The following is a 27010-nucleotide window of genomic DNA, read 5'->3' on the forward strand; positions in this document are numbered from 1 at the left end:
CCCAAAATTCAATAATGAATTTTCTGGACAAAAGAGAGCAATGATAATGCTGATGTCTATGTCTCATACAAAGAGTTGTTGCAGTATTTTAATGCACCAACAGTAGATAAAATACCTGCAACGTTAAATATTTAGTGTGCAACATGCCCAGGTTTACAGCACTTCCTCTGCCCACGAGAAAGCATAGGGGAAGGGGTGTAACTGCAGTCTTTGTGCATCTTACATTTACATTTATTTATTCAGCAGATGCTTTTGTCCAAAGCGACTTCCAATGAACTCTATGTAGTGTTATCAGCCCACACACCTTATTCACCACGGTAATCTTATCTGCTCAGCTCTTAGCACTGTTGCTGTAAAACCTTCCCGTTCAAACGTTGGTATATCCATCAAATCCATCATTACTCTAATCATGTTTCCATCACTGAGTTCATTAGTATGATGAAATGTGTGTGAGTGGCTGATGACTGTGCAGCTCTGCTCTTGCGTCTCTTTTTCTTTTTCCAGTACCTCAGCAACGTTCCTGAGCTGCAGAGATTTTTCCTAAAGGAGAAAGCACTAGCAATGGTAAGTGTTTTGATGAACAGAACTCTTCACAGTATTATACCGAAAGAACATGAACTGGTTTTGAAGAACAATTTGAGTGATGCTAGGGGGTGTAAGGGGGGATGCAGTGGGGCAGTGGGCTTGGTCTCTGCGTGCTCTCTAGTGGATCTAAGGTTTAAATCCCGCTTGGGGTGCCTTGCGACGGACTGGCATCCCATCCTCAGTGTGACCCCTCCCCCTCCAGCCCAACGCCTCGGCTTGCCACAACCCCGCTTGAGACAAGCAGCTTCGGTCAATATGTGTATCTTGGGGTTGTTATCCTGTCAAATACCTATAAATGTGAGAAAAATCTTCCATTCCTAGACACACCAAAAATAAACCAATTTAATACATGTGTTAGAAAGTTAAATTCATTAAAACGTCTGAACCTCTATATACATATCATTATGGATGAGATAAAATTATCAGGTCAGTACCAACAAACACTGATAAATATTTGAGCAATTAGAACAAACAGCACAGACTAGTTCTGTTGAAAACATGCCCTAAATCCCAACTTGTGGGGAATAAAAGGGAAGTCTGACCGCAGATTTAGAATGGGCTTCAATACAGTACAGATTAATAACTGGTATCAAGATAATGTTAGGAGTTCCTCAAGGTGCTTTGCTGGGCCCTCATTTTTTACTATGCAGTCAGAAAAGTGCCAAAATTTACACAATTACATTTTATTTCATGCTCTGGTTTCTTTCTCTACACTTTGTTGTAGTGTCCTTCAGTATATCTTTACCAAAAACAACTCAAACAGCAGCTTCGGGTGAGCAAACAAAATTATTTAAGAGTAAAATATCAGCATTGCTGTGTTGTATGTCCGTATGTTGTATGTACTGCTAGAACTAATACTGCAAAAGTCTTGTTTTTACAGCTTTTCTCTTAATCATCTCATGTGAAATGGACCTTCTGTATGTCCTGCTGGTTTGGTGGATGGAGGGTTAGACTTTTTCTACTCGCTGCTGTGGCCTTAGGCTTCTAAGAGCTCCACCTTTTTTGGTTCAGGCTGCTGCAGGACCAGCTTTCTCAGAAGCTGGCTGGGCCTTTGCTCCACCGATTTGATTTCTCCGTGATGTGCCCCTGATGCGTGACTTAAAAAATCTGGGTCATGTCACCTTCCTCCGAGCAGAAGGTCGAGGCAGTGAATAACAATTCATGCTTTTGTAAGAGCCAATGAAACCAACCTTGTTGCACGGAAATTATGGCATGTAGATTCTTGATTAATGTGACCCCCCCCCCTCCTTTCCAAATGCTTTTTGAAAGTGGCATGTTCAGGCATGATTTCTTTTCCAGCACGGACTGGGGTGGGTCAGTGACACACTAGAGCTTAAGGCAAAATGTGTTCTTCCATTGTGCTCCGTGAACATCCTCATCTGCTTAGAATATTCGCACATTTCGAAAACGTCACTATAAGGAAATGCTAGCATCTCCCTCCCCATCTCATGAAATCATACCAGACGTTTAATTTCAGATGCATTTAGCCTGAGATATGAACTCTTTGTACTTTCTGTCTTGCTTTATCACTGCTGTGGCTTTCATGTGTTCTGGTGTTTCGTTTCTGGCGGTTTATTTAAGGAAGTGAAAACACAGTAACTCGCTCGCCTTTGGTTTATTACTCGTTTACCGAAGCCCTCAGCAACCAGCCTTGTTTCTTTGGCATCTTCTATCTGTAGAGCAAACATTTTCCTTTTCAATAAACATCGCCAGGAAATTTTGGAAACTGCAATTAGCACAACTGTCACGGTTTTTAGCCGAAAAACAATGGCAAGCAAGTCCGCAATAATGGCATTCTGTTAAAACATGTCTCATTAGAACACCAAATCCAGATCTGCATTCATGTTTTCTACCCTGGTGTCACTTTCTCTATACCTCCAGGTCAACATATGGTTCAGGAGAGAGCTGTTTACATTGTGCAGATGTTGTATAAATATTTATTCAGTTTTTTTTATGCATACACTCCCCGGAGTGCTTTTGTGTAGCATGGTCATTAAGTAGAAATATGATTGATGATTCCTATAGCTTGGCCATTGCTGGCTCTGCACATGAAATAAAAATGTTGTGAAAATGAAAAGATTGTGCTGAACACCAGACCTGCTGCTTCATTGTGTCCAGACCATTTCGGGTTTCTGGGAAATGATGCTTTGTGAAAAATTACATTGGTAAAATTTGTCAAAAAACTCCTTTTTGTGTGACCCCCCCCTTGACTTGTTAAGTACATTTATTTGCATCAATATCTTACACATGTGCGGTGGATTGTAGAAAAATCTTAGTAACAAATGTAAATATAAGAAAATGGATATGAATGTATTAAAAATCAGCAGAAACAATGTGGAAAAGATCAGTTAGGCGTTTAGAAAAACAAGTTTTTTTTTTTTGTACTTTCATTAAGTACATAGGCCCCATCTGCTGGCTACAACAGTATAGCGAAATTGCCCTCTGAAGGTAATTTTTCATTGTTGAACTGTAAGTTACACCCATCCATAAAAGACAACATTTAAAAAAGAAAAAGAAAATCAAATCAAATTTTTGGATGCTGAGCTGTCTCATGCTGTACCAGCTGGGTTTATTATGTTTCTAGCATGCATTTGTTGCTCAAGTCATGGCTAGTGGCGTGGATGGTGTCATTTTTAAATATGATGAAAGAATAGGCAAAGCATGCGCCGAGGAAAAGAATTGAATTGATATACTGTACTGTGACTCATAAATAGTTCAAATTTTTTTAACTTCAGCAAATATGTTCTTTTATAACCAGTAAAAGGCTTGCGTAATAACTGATTTCTATATTTCCGTTATAAGGTTTGGGTGACCTTGTTTTTATATGCGTCTGCTTTACCCTCAGGCCTTGGCGTGTTTATTATTTTCACTTGTGATGTCAAGCAACGCAAACTGCTGATGTCCAAGATGGAGGAGCAGAGGGAGTTGCCATGGTGACCGGGTGCCCTTGACGTCCGACGCGTCTCTGGCGCCCTTGATGGGGGATAGGATTTGAGTTAATGTAATGCCGTTATTTTCTGCAGAAAAAAATACGACGTCATGTGCTGCTGCTGTAGTACTTCTGCACTCATGGGATGCTGACTGTCAGACACAGATTGCCCTCCAAGTGAGACCAGGATTTTCTTTTTTGGATGTGCGTTACCATGGAAACCCCTGTAGCGGCAATGTTTCCAAACCGGAGTAAGACGGAATCATGATGTATTCCTCAAAGTAGTGTTATGAGATCGATGAGTATACCCTGAAGTAACGGTAAAAACAGATCCCTCAGTGACTGATATAGAACATCAGAAGCACATTGGCCGAGTATTCCTTCAATGTTTGCTGCCTTATGTCTTTGAACAGCAAACTCTCAGAGCTTATAGGTGCTATTTGAGGAAAAACAACACTGTGTGTGATACACCAGGGACACACTGCTGCTGTGATACTCTGGAGAGCTTTATTGAATAAATACACTGCTGTGATTTTTTCTGAGGAAAGCACTCATGTGCACGGGCAAATCCACTTTAAGAGTATGAAGCATTCTATATAAAAGACCTGGTTCAAGACAGCAAAGGTCTCTTTCGAAAAACTGATTGATATCAGAAACATCTATAGCCATTAAAACCGACTAGTTGACACCAATACAAGCAAAATTTAGAAGTGGAGGATATAGAAAACTCGTGTGGTGCTGCTTGAGTTACAAGACACGTCAAGGCATCCGTCGATGTTATTCCTGCGATTCCCCTGTTTCACTGCTTCCTTGCGTGTCTCCAGGTGTCAACTTCTCAGCAGGGGCCGACTGTGAGGTCTCTGGCGGGGGTGAGGAAACTGGACCGCTGTCGAAAGGAGTAGCCGCTTCCCCTGCCTCGGAGCTCTTCTGAACCTCTGCACTGATTGGCGCCTCCTCGTCGCTGTTTGTCGCCTCGCCTGACTCCTCGTGAGGATTCAAGAGGGCGGCGGCAAGCTCCTCCAGACGCTCCTGCTCCGCCTTTAAGCGGGACATATCCATGGTGAAAGGGAATTCCACAGGGATGAAGGTGGAGATGGAGTCAGCGGTGGAGCTGGAGGTGGACTCTGAGTCGGAGGCTGGTTGTGGAGCAGAAACCGGAGGTGGGACGGAGACAGGGGCATTCTCAGGGCTCACGTCCTCTTCCTGGACATCCACCTCCACAGCTTTCACATCCACTTTCTCTCCAGGCCTGCAGATTTCTTGGATCTTCTTGTACAGACCCTTCCTCTCTTCCTGTAGAGCCCGACACAGCCGTTCCAGCTTGTTGATCTTCAGCGTGAACATCTCAAACTCCTTGTCTTTAATCGACCTCTAGGGGACCAAATGGGTGAAAACTAGTTAGAGTAAGACTGACTTTCCTTCACATGCATGTAGTCAAAATCTTTCATAAGGTGAATCCTCATAACTTGAAGATACAATCATCACCATTAGTTTCAATGGCAAATTTTATGTGTTCTTGAACCACATAAGTGACACCCGTCTATCCTAGAATATCACAAAATTCTCCTGAAATGGACACAGTTAGGGGTGCGGTGGCGCAGTGGGTTGGACCACAGTCCTGCTCTCCAGTGGGTCTGGGGTTCGAGTCTCGCTTGGGGTGCCTTGCGGCGGACTGGCGTCCCGTCCTGGGTGTGTCCCCTTCCCCCTCCGGCCTTACGCCCTGTGTTGCCGGGTAGGCTCCGGTTCCCCGTGACCCCGTATGGGACGAGCGGTTCTGAAAATGTGTGTGTGTGTGTGTGTGTGTGGACACAATTACTTCGATAGTTAATCATAAGACAACACAATAGGACAGTTTCCTTTCATTGATTCCTCTATAGTACTGTAAGGCTGTCCACCTGCACTTCATCAACTTCTGTAGCTATTACTGTACATACTCTACACTTACTTATTTAGCAGATGCTTTTGTCCAAAGCAACTTCCAATTAACTCTCTGTGGTGTTATCAGCCCACACACTTTATTCACCATGGTGACTTATACTGTCACTCACACACTATGGGGGAACCTGAACAGCATGTCTCTGGACTGTGGGAGGAAACCAGAGCACTCAGAGAAAACCCACACAGACACAGGGAGAACATGCAAACTCCACACAGAATGAGCAGGGATCAAACCCACATCCTCTCACACCACCCAGGCACTGTGAGATGGCAGTACTACTCACTGTGCCACCGTGCCACCCACTTAAAGGATGCTACACTTAAAGGGTGGATTTCCTCTGGGAGCTCTGGTTTTCTCCCACAGTTCAGAGACATGATTTTCAGTTCAACCGGTGACTCAGTTCCCTGTAGTGTGATTGTCTGCATGCATGTTTCATCGCTCTGCTGCTGACGCTGCACGTAAAGCCAAAAAACGCGCCTAACCCCGTCGCCACATAAACCTTATGGGATATGCTAGAATAGCCTTGGCTGTCATTGACATGATTACTGAATCCTGTCTTAATCCTCCGTTTGGAGGTCTTGGATCTTCATATTTCTGACGTTGGTACTGGACTTTCTGCCTGTTACTGTTCATGAAAGTGATGAGAGAAAAGTGAACAGGACCACCATACATCTGTAACCATGTCCATCAAGGCTTTGTTGCAGTTCTCAAAGCGTGTCTTCCAAGTGCCGGACTCCTTCTCCAACTTCTTCATGTTCTTCGACATCTACGACACAAGACCAACAAGCAGTACATAGATGTAGTTCTTTCTATTTCATGCACATGTTTTGCTGGTTATGGGCATCAGTTAATACATTCATTTCAATCAATAAATGCAAAATGTAACTTTTTTGACAGCCTTATGTATGGGTGAATTTGGGGTAAATGGAGTAAGAACTGGAACAAAAGCTTTTTATAGTCATGAGTTGGTGAGGCGAAACCGAACTGACAGTAAGATATGACAAATGGCTTCAATGAAAGGGCGCCTCTGACCTTGTCCATCTCCTTCCTGAAGCTGGCATAAACGTCGTTGCTCTTGGCCAGAGTGCTCTGCAGCTCATCAAACTTCTCTGAATACAGAACGAGCTGTCAACACAAGGAGGACAAAACTGCAGCCGAGGACACAGAAGTTTTTTTAAAAAAAAAAAAAAAAAAAAAAATCTAAATAAGCAGCAAATAAATTGGCCACCCTCTTTTGACCGTGAACCCTTTTCAGGAATGTGTTCAATGATGGCTTGCATATTTTGCATGTGCTTTAATATTCAGGTTTGAGGGACATATGACATATTTCAACGTTGCTTAGTGCTATAGTTTCTTCAGGCTTTTTTTCCCCCCATTGACATCGTTTTAGAGTTTATATTTTGTCTTCTGGTGATGCTCCAGGCTAAGAAAGGAATTTTCTACAGGTCTATCCTAAGGGCAAGCCAGAAAAACTGCTACACAGTGGAATACCTTCCCTGTTATCCACCACCTCTCCTGAAATTATTAACTTTTATTTAGCTGACATCTTTCTCCAAGGTGACTTATAATATTAGGTTTGTTCACTTAGCTGCCTATAGTGATTTGCCCATTTATAAAGGTGGGTCTTCTTTATATCAGTTCAGAGCAAGTATCTCAATCAAGGGTAATACAGGAGGATTCAAATCATGAACCATCAAATTGCAAGGCAATGACCCTGACCATTACGTGCTGCGGAGATGCAGTATTCCAGTATGCATTTATTCACATTTATCAATGACCCAAACCAACTGAATGTGCATTGGCCATATTCAGCTTGTCTGACCTCCGATTAATTTAATTTATTGTTGTTAGAGGCAAGGAACATGGTTACAACTTGATTAACTGGCTTCATTTTTAAAACACAAAAAAAACGTTTAGCTTCGATCCTCCAGGCCACATGGTCCGAGGTCCCAACGTACTGAACTGAAGATTGAATACAATTTTAATATCCTTTTTGTTTTAGCATTACTGTGTCATTTCCATCAGCCAAGGAGGCCTTCTAATAGCGCCGCTGAAAAACATAAGGCTTTAAATGATGGTATCGTTTCTCTGTAATTCATTAACACCGCATAAACTGTCATCAGTAATTTATGTGTATGGCAGATTCATTTGTCCTTGTAAGATTAGGCATTCAAAATGATGGAACCATTTAACCCTCCTAATTAACTTAATTTTACTCTCACTGAGTTATACAAAACCAAAAACAGCAAACGAACATAATTCTGACTTTTGTCTTGTTTTAAGCTACGCTGTTTTATATGTTGATCCTACACATATTCTTCCCTTGCAGTGAAATATAAGCATCTACGTTATGAGTTTGGCACCAATACATACATGGGAAGAGCAGGTAACATAGTTATTACAGACAACACTTTGCAGTCAGATGGTCTCAGGTTAGAATCCCACACTTGATAAAGGGACTCACCCCAAACTGATTACATTAATTTAGCAGATGCTTTTGTCAAAAGTGACTTACAATGTTAAGGTTACAGTTATTACAAGTTTATGACTATTTTCCCATTTAGACAGCTAGGTGATTTTGCTGGATGATTGGGGGTAGGTACCTTGTTCAAGAGCACTGTAGTTAAGGGTGGGGATTGAACCAACAGCCTTTGGACCTAAAGGCAGCAGCTCTAACCACTACTCTACCAGCTCTCCTGATGCAGTAGGAGTACCCTGCTGTATACATGGGTAAGTCATTGTAAAAGCCGATTATTCAACATTTTAACTTGCGTTTAAGTTGTCCAGAGGCATTAACTAAATAAATAAATATTAGAATGTTTATGTCAGATTTCCATCATGTGCTCCAATCAGTTTTACCTCAGTCAGTCTTGGAGATGACGTGGAGTTACTGCGCTGAGTGACCTTCACGCTTGAAGAGTATAAAACACTGTTAGGCCTGATGCGCCATTGTCCTGTTCTGTGCCTTAAGGTGACCCTGCATGATGTCTCAGAACATTCTGGACCATCATTAGTTTGAGAAAATTTAAATCAACACGATTCCGTCTTAGTACTGCTTACCTGATGTAAATGTGAGGAAATTACTGACGAGGTGTCAGTGAATGACATGTAGTGAGTCATTTAGGGTGCCCAGAAGATGCTGAGACTGGAATGTTGCTATGAAGGTCTTTATATAAGTGATTTTAAAATTTTGCCTTCTGTCACTGTTCAAAGCTGTCATGATTTTCAAATGAGCATCTGGTCAGCCTACAATCTGTCATCTTGGTGGAGCTCCAGGGTGACTCTCTTTGACCTCTGACCTCAGCTTGTCCTCTAACCTCAAAGGGAAGGTGATCCGGCAGCATGAGGGGGTGGGTGGATGTGGATATTCACCTGTGCCCGCATCACTGTCTCCTGCTCTTTCAGAAGCCTAGCCTGCAGTTTCCACTCAGCGGCCTGTGTCAGTAACTGTGGTTAGACAGACACAAAACATGAAGGGTGGGTGCCGGTTGGTCACAGCGCTCGTCTTTACCTGCTTCTTCAACTCCAACTCCTGCTCCTTCATTGTGAAGCAGCTCTTTGTTTTGTCAATTGCCTCTTTAAGCAACTATCAATAGAAACAGCGAAAGGGTTAATCTTGGCCTCTGTCACCGGCATCTCATCAGCATCAGCCCATTTGTTCCAAGCAAACACCTACATCATGTATGCTGCAGAGAGCACCACACAGATCCTATTTAATGCAGAAGCCTGGGGAGGACTGCTCCGGAGTATCTCAGAATCACATCTTTACGAAAAAAGATGGAACGTAAAACATCAGCGCAAACACCGTGGTGCTGGAGATGTAAATGTCATTATGGGACTTGAGGAAAAAAGAAATATGATACGCTGACATCTGTTTCCAACCATCTGAGCAATAAGTCTTAGATTACACTGGGTCCTTTGTCTAACACATACAACTGGGACCAAAAGTCTCTTTGTTGATTTGTCTGTAACTCCAAAGCCACTTTTACTAAGATACCAGAATCGATAAAAGCAAAAGACCGGAGTCCCTCAATTTATTCACAGGTTATCGTCGGTCAAAATTTCAGATATAGCTTTGATATATAAAAAAATAAAATAATTTGGAAGACTGTTGCAGCATTTTTCTTAACTTTTAACTCAGTAAAGCAGACATATAAATAGTCTACACAAACTTTGATTTAATGCCAGGTATTGACTGATCAACAAACGTGCAATATTCCTTCTCTTGTTATTTAATGCAATGGAAGGGAGCCGAACTAAATCAGTTTCACACCACTATTTATTTGTGGGTGCACTTCACTGTTGCCTGTCGGCCTGCCAGATAAGCTCAGTTTGCTGTCCCTTAACAAACAAATTTTACAAAGTGATAAAAATGCAGTTTAAACAAAGTCAATTGGGAGATTTTAGCGTCCGAACATCTGCAACTCAGTGGCTGGAAGGTGAGGATCCAGAGATCTAGAATATGGTTGGAATGAACAGAACATTGTGACATAATGAAAGGTTTACATGTATCCCAAGTGTACGAGGGGGGCATGGTGGTGCAGCGGGCCTGCTGTGTAGCGGGTCTGGGGTTCGAGCCCTGCATGGGGTACCTTGCGGCGGGCTGGTGCCCCATCCTGGGTGTGTCCCGTTCCCCTCCAGCCCTACGCCCTGTGTTGCCAGGTTAGGCTCCGGTTCGCCGCGACCCCGCATGAGATAAGCGGTTTCAGACAGTGTGTGTGTGTGTGTGTGTGTGTGTGTGTAGCTGTACATGCATTTTCACAGCATGCATCTTACTGAAGGGAAGGGACAGCGACAGCGCAACTCACGTATTCCTTCTCACGCTTATGCTTCTCTTCCGCTTCATGCAGCAGCATGTTGGCCTCCTCCAGTCTGGCATCAGCCAGCTTCTGCTGGAGGTCGCGGTGTTTGAAGATCTTCTCCAGGTGCTTTGAGAAGCACAGAGAACAAAATGAAACGGGGGGTGGAAACACTGTGGTAAAATTCTAATATCCAGTGTTTTTCTCTGGTTTTCTGGAAACAATACAAAGAGCTACTTCTGAAATCAGCTATCCTGTGGCTGAACAAGACGAAAAGAATGAGACGCTGTCACAAAATCCAGCCTCGGCAAATAATTTTTGTGTTCACGGGCCATTTATGAGATGCTTTTTTTTTTTAAAAAAAAAAAAAAAAAATTAAATAGAAGAACAGAACTGAGTCACAGCAACGAAATCACTGACAAAAGTGCAAATATTTACAAATACAAGTAAATAAAGCCCAAAGGCAAAGTCACCAGGTTGGATTATTTCAGAAGTTCCAATAGGGTGATGAAATCTTCCAGAATTCTCTGGAATGATGATTCAGGTCAAATGACTTTTCTTGCAAACATCAGTTAGACACTTGAGTCAATTAGATGTTTGTTGAGGGTGTTTCTGGTGTTCGCCACAGCAATGAAATATAATTTCTAACCAAATTTGTAAGAATACCCACATGTCATGATGGTTTTCTCGAATGATTCTGAGGAACAACTTCCTCTATGTGCACATAGTGTTTCAGTACATCTACTGAAGGCGAGGGCTGCCGCACTAAAAACTAGACCTCATTATGCATTCAGCACACCGAACGGTGCATTTCTCACACCTCCGCTCAGTGTGATTTTTATTCATACCGCCAAACGCTCTTTCAGCCAACAGTCTCCTTGAAAACGAGTGACTGTAGGGTGGATCATTGCCGAATGACAATCGCAAATTTGAATTATTGGGTATCCGTCCTATCTGGGTGCAGCAGCTTTTTTAAGCAGGGGAGGGAAATGTGACTTGGCACTGTCATATTTTCACTGTGAAGTAAGTTTTAATGTCTTTGAAAATATTTCGGGAAGTTACATGAAAAAGTGCCCGCAGCTTTCTGACACAGTATCAGTAACCACATATTCAAAATTCCGGGATATGAAATATGCAATTTGCCCCAAGACCCGTGCATGCCCTAAGAAGTGCCGTTTGAAATGAAGAGGAAAGACAAATATGATGAGCATCATGTCGCACAGTTGGGGTACATGGTTTCAAAAACACATTTAAATAGAATCATGTCTGTGGGTTCATAATTTTTTATTTCCATTTTAACCCTAATTTAATAATCTTCACTTCCTTGAGCATCGTCCTTCTTTTCCATAAATCAGTGCAATTCATTGTGTCCTTACTATTGGCAACCTCTGCCACTGAAGTCTTAACCAACTAACAACTCAAACTGTGAAATTCCAGTAACAATTTCTTATCACCCTACTTCTACTTTTATGCATGACTGCACATAGAGCTCATGTGAATGTGGCTTCTTGCTTATTTTTACAGAATCATAGTTTGCATTCGGAATGAGGATTTTTACCGAGTTTGTTCAACTCAACACACGTATGTTAACTGCAGTCACACCCTACGGGCCGATGTTTAGCTGAGGGACACATTTGGTAATTTCTGATGTGACACAGATGGTGCAGTGGAGAATGCTGAGGTTCATGGATTGGGAGGAGTGTGTGTTTCGTGGTGCCTATTTCTCAGAGAGGCCTTTCGTGGGCTGTGGTGATGTCCCTCGATGGCGTCGCGATGACCTCTGTCTTAAGGGCCGCTTTGGCACAAAACCCTTTGGTTTCGACGCCTCGCCCGTTTGATTTTTCCGATTCAAACATGCTCAAACTCATGCAAGGAAGCAATCGGCTGGTAACAGCTGAACACCCTTTTGGAAATTTTCTTCCGCGTGCCGAAGTGAAATTTGAAAATTAACTCTGAACTACAGAGCAGTTTTTAAGCTCCTTTCTGAGAATTTGGTTTCTCTCATATGAGCTATATTCGTGAGACCCACACAGACAATTACGACTAGTTATCTATTTAGCCAATTCTTTTCTCCAAGGTGACTTATAGTCTTCGGTTTGAACACTAAGTTGCTAACAATGATTTAACCATTGATACTTCAAGGTATTCTTACTGTGTACATTCAAGTTAATTATATTGATCACTCCGGTGGGTTTGGCTAGGGCCTGCTGTGTAGCGGGTATTGGGTTCGAGTCCTGCTTGGGCTGCATAGCGGCGGACTGGCGTCCCGTCCTGGGTATGTCCCCTCCCCCTCCAGCCTTGCGCCTCTGTTGCCAGGTTAGGCTCGGTTCACCGGGACTCCACTCGGGGCAAGCGGTTGTGGACATTGGTTGGTTGGTATACTGATCACTACAACAGCAGCAATTTTAACCTGCAGTAATACATTTCAATGTATTCCTTAAGATTTTGCATTTTCCAGATAAACTTATAAACAGCTGAATCATCATATGGCTGTGCAATTTTTTTTTTAGTGTAACAATTTAGGGCAACCACCTTCCTCAAGGACACTACAGCAGTAGGTGGGATTGTAACCTTTAGACCCAAAGGGCACAAGTCTAAGCACTATGCTCCCTGCTGGTCTTTTTGATTAAGTATCCGGTTATTGTTTAATATCATAACACTATATATAAATATGTATATGGTCTTGATTTCTCACCCTCCGTCATGCTGCTGTCTACACTTTTGCTGTCTGACCAGTGGATGGCACTGGAGACGGTTCTTTCCCCCAATGACACTGAAACTAGAAAAAAGGTAAGCGGACGCATCCTGCTCCCAGCCTTTCAACGAGCTTAAGCTGGCATGGTCACAAGTCCTGTGTGGTATGCAGTATTACCCAGCGTGCCCCGGGAGATTAAACACAACACAGCTCAGCGTGGCGCTACGAGGGCATGTGCTTCAAAGCTGCGGAAGGCAGAAGTTCTCATGCAGGCCCACCATTTGTCCTCCTTATAGCTGAAGATATATCTATGAAGTCCTCCTACCTGCGAGTTTCTTCTCGATGGGGACCCGAGTCAGCCTCTTCACGGCTTCATGTGGTGCAGCGTTTTATTTAGACCATACAAATACATACCAAATGAGAGGTGTGTGAACGTTGATCATTTAGATGCTTGGATGTTCCACGTTGTTCGTGGAAAGATATAGTTAGACTGCTTCTGGATAGGAGAGCATACTTCTGCCGGAATAAGCCTAACCCTTATCTGCATATGCAGAGTATTTATTCTATATGTGTGTTGAACCGCACACCAAAGAACTTTTCAATACCACGACTCCCCGGCCCGTTTCCGTTCATTGAGAACGTCATGCGGAGGTGAACCCCTTTCGAAGCGGTGCGCTTTCACGGCGAGGGGCCGTACCTCCTCTCGCTGCTCGTACTGCTGGATGATCCCGTTCAGCTTCTCACCCAGGTCATTGTTCTCCTGGCGGAGCTTGCTGTTGCGTTCATTTTGCTGCTCGATCTGCGCCTGGATGTCCGTCAGAGTGTTCTGGAAGTGGACCGAGATCTCCTCGCGCTTCTGCTCTTCCTCTCGACACCGCTGGGCTGACTCCTCCTGGCAGGATGGAGGGGAGGAAGACAGCGGTGACATGACTGAACCAGCCATCTCTTGACACACACACACACACACACACACACACACACACACACACACACACACACACACACACACACACACACCTGTTCCCCAGCTTCCGTTTCTGAAACGACGGTTTTCAGATTCAGCTAATTGAGAATAAACCAAGCATGGTTGGACGTTTCCTCTGGGGTTTTATCTGTTTGTTTGCCAGCGCTTGCTAATGGCACAAACACAAGCTCCCACCTGGCGCAGGTGAATCAATTAAAGCCGCTCTTTGCACCCTGGGGAGAGCCCGGGGGGACACATCACCCTGATGACTAAATTGAATCTGCGACAGGAGCCTCGTTCCCCCTGCCCTGGTGTGGACAGGTAGGTCAAATGGCTCGTTGAGCCACAGTGAAACAGAGTATTTCCCCTGGGAAACCAAGGAAACTAGCTGGGATGAGCTTCATCAGTGAGCTTGTAGCACTGCGCTCCCATTCATTCATTCATTCATTCATTCATTCATTCATCCACATAGAAATGTCTAGGCCAACAGGTAGCACACCGATTAACTCCGTTGTCTTTCCAACCAAAGCACTTGGGTGCAAATCCATACTGGTGCTACGGTGCCCTTGATCAAGGCATTTACCCTGAACTGATAGAGTAATAATTAATCTGCCGGATAAACTGACAAATAACAATAACTAGATTAGTGTACAAACGGAACGCTGAAGATAACCTTGGAGAGAGGTGTCAGGAAATAGTTTTTTCCAGTACGAACAACAAACTGAGCAGCTGTTGGAGCTCAGAGATATCGTATCTGTAGCTTATTATTTTGTTTATTTTGGATAATGCGAGTGGTTTTTATGAGGACTCATTATTGGTTTATATTGCGAGACACGAGTCCTGGTCCTGCGGGTTGGTGTATATGCACATTTTTATTCTATCTAAGCACTTAGATGCTCAATTAAACTAATTATTCTCCTAATTAAATTAATTTTCTCGCTTAGTACTGAGGCTCTTAGTGGTTTAAAGAGAGCTGGAAAATGTGTCCACCAGGACCGGGATTGCAGACTCCCAGTTTAGGGTAAATGGGACGAGTCACTTTAGGCGGATATGGAGGGAAGAATGAAACCAACATGGGTTCTGCACCCGATGCTGAGCATTACATACTTTTGCAATTTTAATTGTTATTAATAGGACATCTTAATATTCATACATGCATCAGTAAAAGCAGTTGCGCACGAAAGGCCTGCATCGGTTAATGGTTTCATAAACGGTTCGTTAACGGCCGTCTGACGGTGCTCACCGTTAGCGCGAAACAATTTAAAAATGAAAACGCCGGCAAAAACTGGGGAAATAAACTGCGTCCGAAGTAAAGCTTCCGTCCACGAACGTATAAAATACTTTCGCTGTCGTACTTAGGAGGTTTCGGTGGTTATTTTGTGCACGTTAAAGATGATTAGGAAACGGAGCGTGCTGCCTGGTGGGGAACACCTCTGATGGCCCGGCTGTCAAATGGAAACATTACTCATTTGGAAAACATTGCGACGGCATCCGAAAATAGGCCACGAGGATTATCACGCCTCCTAGAGCCGGAGAACGGCGCAAACTGCAAACGGCGATGAGGCCAGACGCGCCCACACGACGCCTGTCCGCAGCACGCGTCATTCATTGTGTGGTTTTTCGGTGGCGCAACGGCCCATTCGTGCTCCGGGGTTCGAGGGTCGGGTCCGGGTCCGGGTCCAGACCTTTCGGTTGGACCCGCGGCGTCCAACCGCCGACCATGAGCCCGGAGTGCGGAAAACACACCGAAAAGAGCCGTCAGGCTAATTGCACCAGTATCAGTGGACGCCGCGAGATAAATTTAAACCGTGATGTAGTAGGTGGGCCGAAGAGTTGCTCAGCATCCTGTGGGCGGGAGATTAAAATGCAGCCGAGAAAATCAGGGACGAGGAGAACCGCTGTTTGTCTTTAACCTCGGCTAATACGAGGAAGCAAAAGGCGCAGCAGATTTCTACATCACGCAGGCCGCCGCCGCGCGAGCCCGGCTATAAGGGAACGCTGCTCGTTTGCGGAATAAATTGACACAATCTGCAACTTCGTTGTGAAGGTGAAGATAAATCGAGCGGCAGATGGAACAAATAGAGACTCAGATCTTCAGTTAAAAAAAAAAAAAAAAACAGCAAAAATCACTGACATTATATAATTGCTCAGCAGGTCCAAAACGATGAGCACATTTTGAAATTTGCCCGTTTATCTAGTCGTGTTCTTTTTCGCCACGGCAATACAGGCTGAGGACCTTTGCCCATCCAGTAAGCAGACACTTTTACCATATTTGTGGTTTAGATCGTCGGATTAATTCACATTTTTGATGCTTTTCTCCAAAGCATATGGATGAGTGACCCAGTGTAAGTACTGTGTCTAGCAGTGTAAGTCACCTTGGTAAATAAGGTGCGTGGCCTGGTAACGCTACATAGTATCCGATGTAAGTCGCCTTGGAGAAAAGCGTCTGCTAAGTGAATAAATGTAAAAGTGATTGGAAGAGACGCACAACATTAAGCTACTTACAGTTCATCGAGCTGGGTAATTTTTTACTGGAGTAAGTACCTTGATCATGGGTACAACAGTAGTAGGCGGGATTCAAACCAGTAACTACCGGATCTGAAGGATGCAGCTCTACCCACTAGCAGGTAATGGTGGAGGGGGGATTTTTACCCCCCGTGTTGAAGTCACCCTCAATATACCCCCTTGAGATATGTGTGTATAACTCCACTGAGAACTGTTGTCATTTTTTTCCAGCCCCCGTTGTACCTAAGAAGGTGTTACACCCCAGTTAATTTGCATGTCTTCAGGTTTCGCCCCTTTGTCCAATTTGCTATAAAACACCATGGTTCAACAAACACTTGACCGTACAGCCAGCAGGTCTGAAATACAGCCCCTTAATCGCCGAGCAACCTGCTGCTCCCAACACAAACCTGGACCAAGGCTCCCGGTTTTAAAAATAGAAAGATCAGCGGGTCAAACTGTCATGCTCAAGTATATCAGGGGACATGAGCTCATCCTCTGGCTTTCTGCTCCAAGGTTTTTCTTCCGCACTTTGATTTATGGTCAAAGGGCAGGTGCTGCGAATCCTGAGCGAAGCCTCTTGCCTGTCAGGGAGAAAGTACTACAAGCGCACAAAATGTGAAGTGCTCCCTGCAGCCATGGGAAGGCAAATCGCTGGAAGGTCTCAGATGGGGGACGGGTACAAGGTGACCCGGGGTCAGTCCGAAGGAGAGCGGAAGAGAAGCAGCGTTTGCAAAAAACACAGTACGTTAGCGTGCGCTCGATGTAAAACTGCATCTAAACCGTGGACAGAACTGCAGTCTCTTCAGCTGTGAAATACAGTATCTTTTACATAGAGGCTGGAGACCACTGATGAAAATTAAAACCTAATCTTATGAAATATTCCTAATTATGGGCAGATGTGGAACTCTGCGGTGTGGATTGCTGCTTTTTTACTGCATTTTTTTAGCCAAATAAACCTACATCTGACTGACTTGCATTATGTGTCTAAACTATTTAATTGCTGACCCCTTGTAGCTTTATGCCTGAGTACCTCAATACATTATATAAATTATGCATATGAAATGAACTGCTCATATTAACAGTTTCCCATTAATCTCCACAAGGGTCTTTTGGTTATTAATACATTAAGGCAACACAGTTTGTTCAAGGTGACTTACGGTGTCAGATAATCAAGTTTGCAATGATTTACCCATTTATACAGCAGTTCATTCTTACTCCAGAAGTTCAGGGAAAGTACCTAGATTAAGGGCAATGCAGCAAGAGTGGGATTTGAACCAGCAACCTTAAAATTGCAGAACAATGGTTCATATAGAGCACATTAGGCTATTAGGAGTGGTGGCACAGCGTGTAGCGCTGCTGTCTCACAGCACCTGAGTGGTGTGAGAGGACAAGGGTTTGAACCTGCTCAGTCTGTGTGGAGGTTGCATGTTCTCCCCGTGTCTGTGTGGGTTTCCACTGGGTGCTCTGGTTTCCTCCCACACTCCAAAGACATGCTGTTCAGGTTCACCCATAGTGTGTGAGTGACACAGAAAGAGTGTAGGGATGAGTGACCCAGTGTAAGTCACTGTGGTGAATAAGGTGTGTGGGCTGGTAACACTACATAGAGTTCATGGGAAGTTGCTTTGGAGAAAAGTGTCTGCTAAATACACGAATGTACCGTAATTTAATTCCTGAGTCTTTTTTGTGTTGTGTGAGAAGCAGCTTTCAAAATGCAAAATTTTAAGATCGTTAACATTATTCGATGCGCCATGTGATTTTTGAGGAAACCTGCTGCTTGTCTTTCCAAGCTCACTTCATTGAGATGAGAGCATCACCCGAACCCTGCACAAGGTCCAATCCAACCAGTGTTTCGAAACAGCGAGCAAATTGATTGAAATTAAATAAAATAACAGGTGTTTCCATGTCTCGTTGAGCCCCGCTCCCCCCCGTGACGGACAGTACTATTAATGCTCTTGGTGATAATTGCACGTCTTCTTACAGAACTATCAGCACAATTCCATTTCAGTAAATATTACGAATTCTCACATAACTGTGTCAGTATGAGTAATATACTTATTTCCCTGCAATTTTTATTATGTCTTTTTTTTATGCTCGCCCCAATTTGACATTTCATATGCCATCTGGCCACAGTGACTAGAACTGAACCGAATTTCGAGACAGGAGATAAGACAGACATTGACCTTATTGTTGTGTTTCTAGCATTGGTGTGAGTTTTGAATAATTATACGAAGTTGTAATCCTTTGAGGGGGAAACATGCAAATTTTGTTCCGTTGAAAGGCTTGTAAACACACCTACGGGAGATCACGTGGGGTGCGGAAGAGGGAGAAACAGCCTCAGTGTGGAGGTTTGCAGAGGGGTGAGAAGCCCACCTTGAGGGCCTTGTTGTGCCTCTGCAGCTCTCGACACAGCCCCTCCAGCTTGCTGCGGGCCAAGACCGCACGGTTGTGCTCGCCTTGGAGCCGCTCGTTCTCCTTCAGCGTCTGGGCATGCTTCTTCCGCAGGGCACCCAGCTGCCGCTGCTCTGCCCGCCGCTCCTCCACCTGTGGGCAGGACACACACAACCGCACCTGCATCAGAGCCTACAACCACCAACCTCAAGGCAACCCTCATAGACCTGATTCATAGAGGTAGACAAGTGGCTACGAGAAAGGGAATTCTGGGAAGCCAGCTGAGACAGGGGTATGCATTAGTATCAATCTTTGCACAGTCTGACATTTAATTAATGATGTTATTCACCACAACCTGCTCCCAAATCTACTTGCAAATTCCTAATGTTACTATTACCTACTCATTTAGTTGGCACTCTCTATGGCAGCTTACAATGTTACATTACATTAATTCATTCTGCTGATGCTTTTGTCTGTTGAGAGCAATTTAGGGTAAGTACCTTGTTGGAGGGTACAATAGCAGGAGGTGGGAACTGAACCTGAGTTCACCAGGTCCAAAGGCAACAGTTCTAACCACTGTACCACCTACTTCCCCATAGTAGGCTTGTATGTTGAGCTCCATCCATCCATCCATCCATCCATCCATCCATCCATCCATCCATCCATCCATCCATCCATCCATCCATATGGCTGTTTGTCCAGTGCTCAGTTACAGTAATCCAAACCCTTTCCCAGAGGTGTAGGCTCTAGGGTAAGCAGGGTACACCATGGACAGGGTACCACTCCATCAAGGATCCCATTCATACCGCCTGGCAATTTTTACAGTATCACCGTATAACGGTCCTTGCTCTAGGGTACTTCAACAGAATTTGAACCCTGTCCTTTGACAGCAATGCAGCAGCTCTAACCCCTACACCACCTGCTGCCCAAGTGACCCGCTGCTCATTCCCCTTTTGTTGAAACACACAATCGTATGTGTGAGTTTATCCGATCTGCGCTTCGCACCCTTTCTCCTCCCGATGTGATCGGACACGCTTGCCGTCTCCATCTTGCGCAGCATATGGCTGCATGCAGTCCTTTCCTCAGCGCGTCCCTTGCCTCGAGCTCTGAATATTTAGGTCACTCCGGTACAAGCTGAACCACTTTGAAGAACTTCACCAGGCCCTTTTATGGCTCTTTTGTCAGTGTTTTTTTCCCAGTTCTTTTTTGGTTGTTATTTTTTTTAAATCCTCCTCTCCTGTGTGTTTTGATACCGGTGGTTATTCATCTATTCAACAAGCGCTCGGCCCGGCGGGGGTGGGGGTGTGGATAGGGGGATAGGGGGATGGGGGGATCGGGGGGGGGGGGGGGGGGGGGCACACTCACCAACTCTGCGTATTTCTTGAACAGCGTTTCCAGTTTCTCCTCCGGACTGGCGAGTTTGTTCAAGCTTTGCATTAGCAGCGCTGCCTCTTTCCCTGCACGGGTGGTGGGAAGTCACGCAGAGTTACGAAAAATATATAAAATAAAATAAAAACTAAAAGGGGGGAAAAGAAACAGCGGGGAGCTTTCTGTAAGTGAGTTTTGAAATACATCAACTTCAGGCTGAGGCTTCACAGCATGACAAGGTTTTATGTCCAGACACCCATGGTGAAGAAAAGCAAACTATTGGGAAAAATATAAACACATAATCCTGTATTAAGTTACATCTGCGGCCGGACCTGGTTTCTGTTCCGGAGTTCACGTGGCATTTCGGATTTCTGAAGCACTTTCGTGGAACCGAAGCTGAAGAAACGCTTCTCTTCATGTTGACTAAACCCTACAGTAGGCAGGGGTTTTTGGGGTAAAAGTGCCACTAAAGTGATGTTTTCAAAGCACTTTTATGTTCTCTGTTGCAGAATCTGCTAATATTGTAGAAGTAACATACTCCATTTTACATTTATATTTATATTTATTTATTTAGCAGGTGCTTTTCTCCAAAGCAACTTCCAATGAACTCTATGTAGTGTTATGAGCCCACACACCCTATTCACCGTGGTGACTTACACTGCTAGATACACTACTTACACTGGGTCACTCATCCATACATCAGTGGAACACATTCTCTCTGTCACTGACTCACTATGGGGGATCCTAAACAGCCTGTCTTTGGATTGTGGGAGGAAACCAGAGCACCCGGAGAAAACCAACGCAGACACAGGGAGAACTTGCAAACCCCACACACATTTTATATGTTTGACGTAATATAAAAAAAAAATGCTGCCCAACATCTGGTTTATTGTTATCTCGTAGCAATAGCTTAACATATTTTTGGCCTGTTTTGAAGTTTACCCCTACCATTAGTTCAGCCTGATGCTAAATACTTGTAAGACTAGTTTTTCTGTGCTGATCAATACTTTATTTCCTTTGAGTAATTTAACATAGTTGTGGTGTTAATAAAAATCTGATGATGGCCAGTCAACCTCAAAATTACTATGCTTATGAAAATGTTTTTGTGATGTCTAAAAGTTTTAAAGGGAACCACAATGGTGCAGTGAGTAGTGTGGGAAATATTGTGTAAGTCTGATTCCTCTTCAGTCTATGTGAAATTTGCATGTTCTCCTGGTAACTTCCTCCAGGTGCTCTGGTTTCCTCCCACAGACATGTGTTTCATCTGAATTGGTGACTCTAAATAACCTGTATTGTGTCTATTTGTGAGTGAATGAGTGGGTGTGATTACAGTGCGATGGAGTGAGAATATTTTGGGATAGGCTCTTGACCACCATGACCCTGGACAAGTGAATATTGATACTGAGCATGTAAGACTTTCCAACTATGAAAGAGAATGCTAAATACACACACACACACATTTTCAGAACCGCTTGTCCCTCACGGGGTCACGGGAAACCGGAGCCTACCCGGCAACACAGGGCGTAAGGCCGGAGGGGGAAGGGGACACACCCAGGACGGGACGCCAGTCCGTCGCAAGGCACCCCAAGCGGGACTCGAACCCCAGACCCACCAAAGAGCAGGACTGCGGTCCAACCCACTGCGCCACCGCATCCCCAGAATGCTAAATATAAATAAATAAAAAAAAAATAAAATAAAAATAAAGAAATACACATGCATTCTGACAAAAAAAACTCACATTTTTCATTTACATCATATCTCAAATTATAAAGTATTTCTAAACAAAAGCTGATCCTAAATCAACATTTTAAAAACTTCCATGACATCAGTGTTTCTATTGTCCTGTTTTGTGGTTATTCACTAATATGAAGCTCAGTATTTCCTGCAAAATTTTAAATGACACGGGTTTCAGTACAGAAAAGCCAATATACAGTATCTTTCAGTTGTGTTTTTTTCTCCCTCTTAGAAAATTAGCGTTAATGACATTTGCATTCTGATTGATAGACCGAGCATTCTGCTGAATTAGGAGTCGATGAATGTGTCACAGAAATGCAGAGACCCTGCGTCAGAAGGAACGAGAAAACGACATCTGTTGCTCGCTCCTTAATGTGTCGTACCATATTATAAGCGCTGATGTCACAAAAGAGGATCTCGCTAAATTGTGCATAATGGAACAGCAACTTTACCCCGTGAAACAGAAGGGCGATCAATCATTTATCTATTTTTCAAATGGAAAAACAAATATGCTTCCTTGCTTACATCATTGTTATAAAAAGCTGTGCGAGTTGAGCTCGCATGGGAGTGGTGGGCATCGTGCCCGTGGGTAATTCTGACAAATGTCCTGTCAATTGATTAGCCTTTGAATTGTAACTCAAGCGCTACGCTCCCCCTTGGGTCGTCGTGATATACGGCCTCTTCCGGCTCCCCGTCGGCAACGGCTTTCCAACAACAGCAGATTAGTTACAGCTGAGCGGAGCGGAATAAACACGCGTCTTGCTGAACTACAGGTATAGAGAGGGGGATGATGGGATTCCGCGTCCGCGAGGGGCGGACGTACCGCCAGCACGTATTCGAAAACAACAACTCGTTATACGAACTAAGAAGCGGATGTGCGATCAGAGGATTGGAATGTGTCGTGCGGCTGTTCTTGACGTAGTCAGCATGATGCCGTGAGCTGAAGTTTTAAAACGTGCAAACGGCTCGTATCGATTCCGCGATCGCCGACACCTCCGTTGACACCACGGCGAGATGCAGATCCCGGAACCCCCACCCACCTAGCCCTTTCCGCAGCTTCTTCTCCGATGGCTGCTGCGTGCTGCCTTCGGTGTCCGGAGCAGCTGTGACCCCTTCGCCCTGCTCTCCATCGGGGTCCTCGTCGTCCTCCGGGGCCTCCTCCGTCTCCTCCGCCTCCGGGGTGGGATCCTGCCGCTCCGGCGGGCTGGCGGCCGACCCATAGGTGCTGATAATGTCCTCCAGCTGCCGACTGAAGTCCTCGGAAGGGTCCTCGCAAGGCTTGTCCATCCCATTGATTTGGACTTGGGGTGCTGGATCAGCGGTGACCTCTAGATTATTCTCCATTCTCGCAGATGAACCTGAAATCAAAAGCCTACTCGTTACTCCCCGATTGCTCACGCTTTACTCAAAGGACATGTTCGCGTAGTTCCTCAGCAGATGGACTTCTTTAACAGACCTTACGTGTCATACAAGAAGCTAAGCGAGCGGTTAGAGTTCCTCGTAGTTGACCGACCTGGGCTTGAATCCTGAATTTATGATGCGAGGATACCCTGCTGTTTAAATGGATAAATCATACTAAAGCTGCACGTCTGGCATTCTAAATCACCTTCAACAAAGGCCTCACGTAATATAAGGAGAATAAAGCTTCCTTCCTTGAGGACGCAACAGAAAGGCCCCTGCTGGGACTCACATCAGTCGGCAGTTGACCGCGAGTCCTGTATGACACCCGCAATGCTAACCGCCGCTACCTGTTAACATACGACCCTGCTATGACATGTAAGTGACGAGAAAATATATTAATTTGTAGAGGAAGGAGAATTAATATGTTGCTCATTACAGTTGTCACACAGGCTGATGGGCTGTTTCGAATTTTCGGAAATAAGTCGCATAAAATCTCTGCGTTTCGAGTTTAATTGAGAATAACTAATGTTCCCCCCATTCTTTCAAACGCACGCATTTGCAGTGCAGGAAACGTGTTAAGCCAAGCATGATGGAAGAAGCCAATGAAATGTGAAATTCCACTCAAATCAGCTGGTAAATCAGTGCAATTAAATCTGGTTATTAAGAGATATCTCTTTGAAAATGACAAGGACAGAGTCAATATTTGCGGCTCTCTTGATGACCTGTGGGCGAACTTCCCTCGGTAGTTAATCTCCATGTAAGTCACAATGCATAGACATAATAAAACTAATTATATTAAGCTGTGCGTCAGAAAGGGATTGATCATCCTTGCTCGTCTTGGGAAGGGCCGAGACACGCCATCATAAACAAGAAGAGATACGTCCAAACAAACTAAATTATCAGCATCAAACTGTCAACAATATGCATTTATCATGATTTTGCTGACATGTTTTTCCAAGGCAGAATACAATTTTACTGGTTTTACTGGTGGTTAAGCACTGCACTCAAGAGCACCTCTAGGGATTTGAACCAAGTTAGTAGCTGAACTCCTTGAACTCTACCCTACCCAATGCCCATTCCTGCATTACACGCTCCTTCTCTTCAGATCAAGTAATTTTGATTAATCGATTAATTATTTTCTACTTAAATTTATAGGGGCGGCACGGTGAGTAGCACTGCTGTCTCATAGCACATGGGTGGTGCGAGAGAATGTGGTTCGATCCCTGCTCAGTCTGTGTGGAGTTTGCATGTTCTCCCTGTGTCTGTGTGGGTTTCCTCCGGGTGCTCTGGTTTCCTCCCACACTCCAGTGACTTGCTGCTCAGGTTCACCCATAGTGTGTGAGTGACAGAGAGCGTGTGTTCCACTGATGTATGGATGAGTGACCTATTGTAAGTAGTGTATCTAGCAGTGTAAGTCACCTTGATGAATAAGGTGTGTGGGCTGATAACACTACATAGAGTTCATTGGAAGTCGCTTTGGAGAAAACACACACACACACACCATCTGAAACCTCTTCCCCTTGCGGGGTCACGGGGAGCCAGAGCCTAACCCAGCAACACAGGGCGTAAGGCTGGAGGGGGAGGGGACACACCCCGGACGGGATGCCAGTCCATCTCAAGGCACCCCAAGCAGGACTCGAACCCCAGAACCACCGGAGAGCAGGACCCGGTGAAACCCACCACACCACCGTGCCCCCCGCTGCAACATAAAAAGCGAGAAGTGTCTGCTAAAAAAATAAATGTAAATCCAAATGAAAAGGTCATTCAACAGTCTCATATCAAGTGCTTTCTGACCTCACAGGAGCAAAGAGATATATATTCATCCAGAAACGTACGAATCCTCACTTGCGGTTCTTCCGAAACAAAGCGTTGTCACAGCTTCAGAGAGTCAGTATAACCTCAAGCCCTCATGAGCGAGACATGAAAAGGGAACCATCTGAAACCCTTGTGGTCCATCAAAGAAACACAGGCCCTTCCTATCTACCCATCACAAGCTCCTCTCTCTCTCTCACACACACACACACACACACACACCCTGAATTCGCCAAGCCCTGGATGCGCACGCATTCCCAGTGTGACCCCTTCACGCTGACGGAGCTTAAAATGCCCCAGGGGTTGTTTATCCTCCGGCTCAGCTACCCAATGATTGCGTCTGCTCGATGAAGTAAAATTAGCCTGCTCTCCAGGCCCGCCGCGCTGCCACCACCGGGCACACAGCACCTGTTCCTTAGCCACCGTCTATTTTTGGACCTTCTAAATATGGTCAAACTACTTCTTATTCCAAGCACGTCTCTATTGATGTCAGTGATGGCCCTTCTGTATACAAGCGGAAAAACAAATGAGGAAGCCATTGACATCAGCATTAATTCCTAATTACTTGTCAGTATACCTGGGGCTATCATTTATTCACTAAATGCAACATGTTAGCCTGTTCTAACCTATGATACAAGCAACCAAAATAAATAAATTAAGGCTGTTCTCTCAAAGCTTTGTAATGGAACAAATCCAAGACATAAGCAAAACAAGTTAATTTTTCTCGTTGTTTGTTTTTACAAAAATGCTCATTACGACTACAGAAAGAATTAGCCCCACGCATCACGTGTGGAAGATACGGAAATGAATGTTTAATCGAAGAGAGCAGAAATATTGAAGTTTTTCTATATGCTGTATTAATATCGCTGCATTGGGTCAGTGGTAATTCCGACTTTTTTTGTATGAAAATTAACATGTACTTTCAGTTTGGTGAAATACTTTCAGTTTTAAAATACCCAGATCATCAGAATTGAGATGTACAAAGCGCACATGATAAAGAAGACCGAGATGACACAGCATTTAAAATCCTGGCAAACACGAGATTAGGCCATTCAAGGTCAGAGCGCTACAAGGACGATGAGAGGAGCCTCAGTCCATGGTGGGAGATTGAATGAATGAATGAATGACTGAACGAATGAACAAAAGAATTAATGAATATCATTTTCTACACAAACGTAGTTCCAGAACGAAGCAGAAAGCAAAGGAGCTGCTACTTACCAGGCTAGCGGGGTAGAAGAGGGGGCAAAACGAGGCCGGGAGCACGATGAGTGAGACAACAGCTGTGATAGGCAACACCACACACACACACACACACACACATCTTCAGCCCCCCAAAATAACCCCACAGAACTAAGGTCTCGCCAATACAAGCCTTGTTAGACAATATAATGGGACCTTTTGCTCGGTCCAAGATCTTTGTTCCATTGAGTTAAGCCCTCAGTGCCAAAGTGCCCACCTGCCCCATAGTGTATCTTTGCACCGTTGGGTTAACCCTACTGCTACGGTGTCCGCCTATGCCACGGCAGCAATAGCTTATCCAAACTTGCCATACTCCTCACCTACCCCATAGCGTAACGTTAAATGAACCGGGTTAACCCTCAGTGCCAAACTGCCCACACCCTACGGTGTCATCTTAGCTCCATTATCTTAACCCCACCGCTATAGTTTCCACCCCCCAGTGTGCGATTTTAGGTCAACTGGCTTAACCCTCAGTGCCAAACTACCGTAAAACTTGCCGCCCTCCCAAAAAACAAATAATCAGATGGAAATTAGCTCACACCACAGCAAGACATCCACGCCAAAATGCTAATCTTTTCTCTTTGCTGGTATGGCTTTTATTCCGTTGGGCCCTTATCACCCCCCCTCCGAACAGGGAGTGTTAGCACGTGGA

The 27010-nt window shown here is 44.4% G+C and overlaps 1 protein-coding gene across 3 annotated transcripts; it reads right to left on the reverse strand.

Annotated features, from left to right (window-relative positions):
* Positions 1-4001: 4001 nt before the first annotated feature.
* On the reverse strand, positions 4002-26426 carry txlnba (taxilin beta a). 3 transcript variants are annotated; one of them, XM_029258202.1, is made up of 10 exons: positions 26338-26426; positions 22947-23264; positions 20170-20261; positions 18787-18957; positions 13645-13839; positions 10262-10381; positions 8826-8900; positions 6486-6578; positions 6124-6219; positions 4002-4885 (listed from the first exon to the last, which is right to left on the reverse strand). In XM_029258202.1, the coding sequence occupies exons 2-10, from the start codon at positions 23248-23250 to the stop codon at positions 4292-4294; spliced, it is 1740 nt and encodes a 579-aa protein (XP_029114035.1). In that variant the 5' UTR covers positions 23251-23264; positions 26338-26426; the 3' UTR covers positions 4002-4291. The 3 variants fall into 3 exon arrangements, with proteins under 3 accessions (XP_029114035.1, XP_029114031.1, XP_029114034.1); XM_029258198.1 differs by lacking the exon at positions 8826-8900 and adding an exon at positions 8965-9039; XM_029258201.1 differs by lacking the exons at positions 8826-8900; positions 26338-26426 and adding exons at positions 8965-9039; positions 25102-25118.
* Between the last annotated feature and the right edge of the window lie 584 nt (positions 26427-27010).

The sequence above is a fragment of the Scleropages formosus genome, chromosome 1 (genome assembly GCF_900964775.1).
Source record: "Scleropages formosus chromosome 1, fSclFor1.1, whole genome shotgun sequence".
Taxonomy (NCBI): Eukaryota; Metazoa; Chordata; class Actinopteri; order Osteoglossiformes; family Osteoglossidae; genus Scleropages; species Scleropages formosus.

Excerpts from the sequence above, each read along its gene's own strand:
- txlnba (XM_029258202.1), bottom strand. The coding sequence starts at position 23,250 with ATGGAGAATAATCTAGAGGTCACCGCTGATCCAGCACCCCAAGTCCAA. Across the intron at positions 20,262-22,946 it reads GAAGCTGCGGAAAGGGCTAG|GGAAAGAGGCAGCGCTGCTA; the intron begins GTGGGTGGGGGT and ends CCACCCGTGCAG. Across the intron at positions 10,382-13,644 it reads AGTACGAGCAGCGAGAGGAG|CACCTGGAGAAGATCTTCAA; the intron begins GTACGGCCCCTC and ends TGCTTCTCAAAG.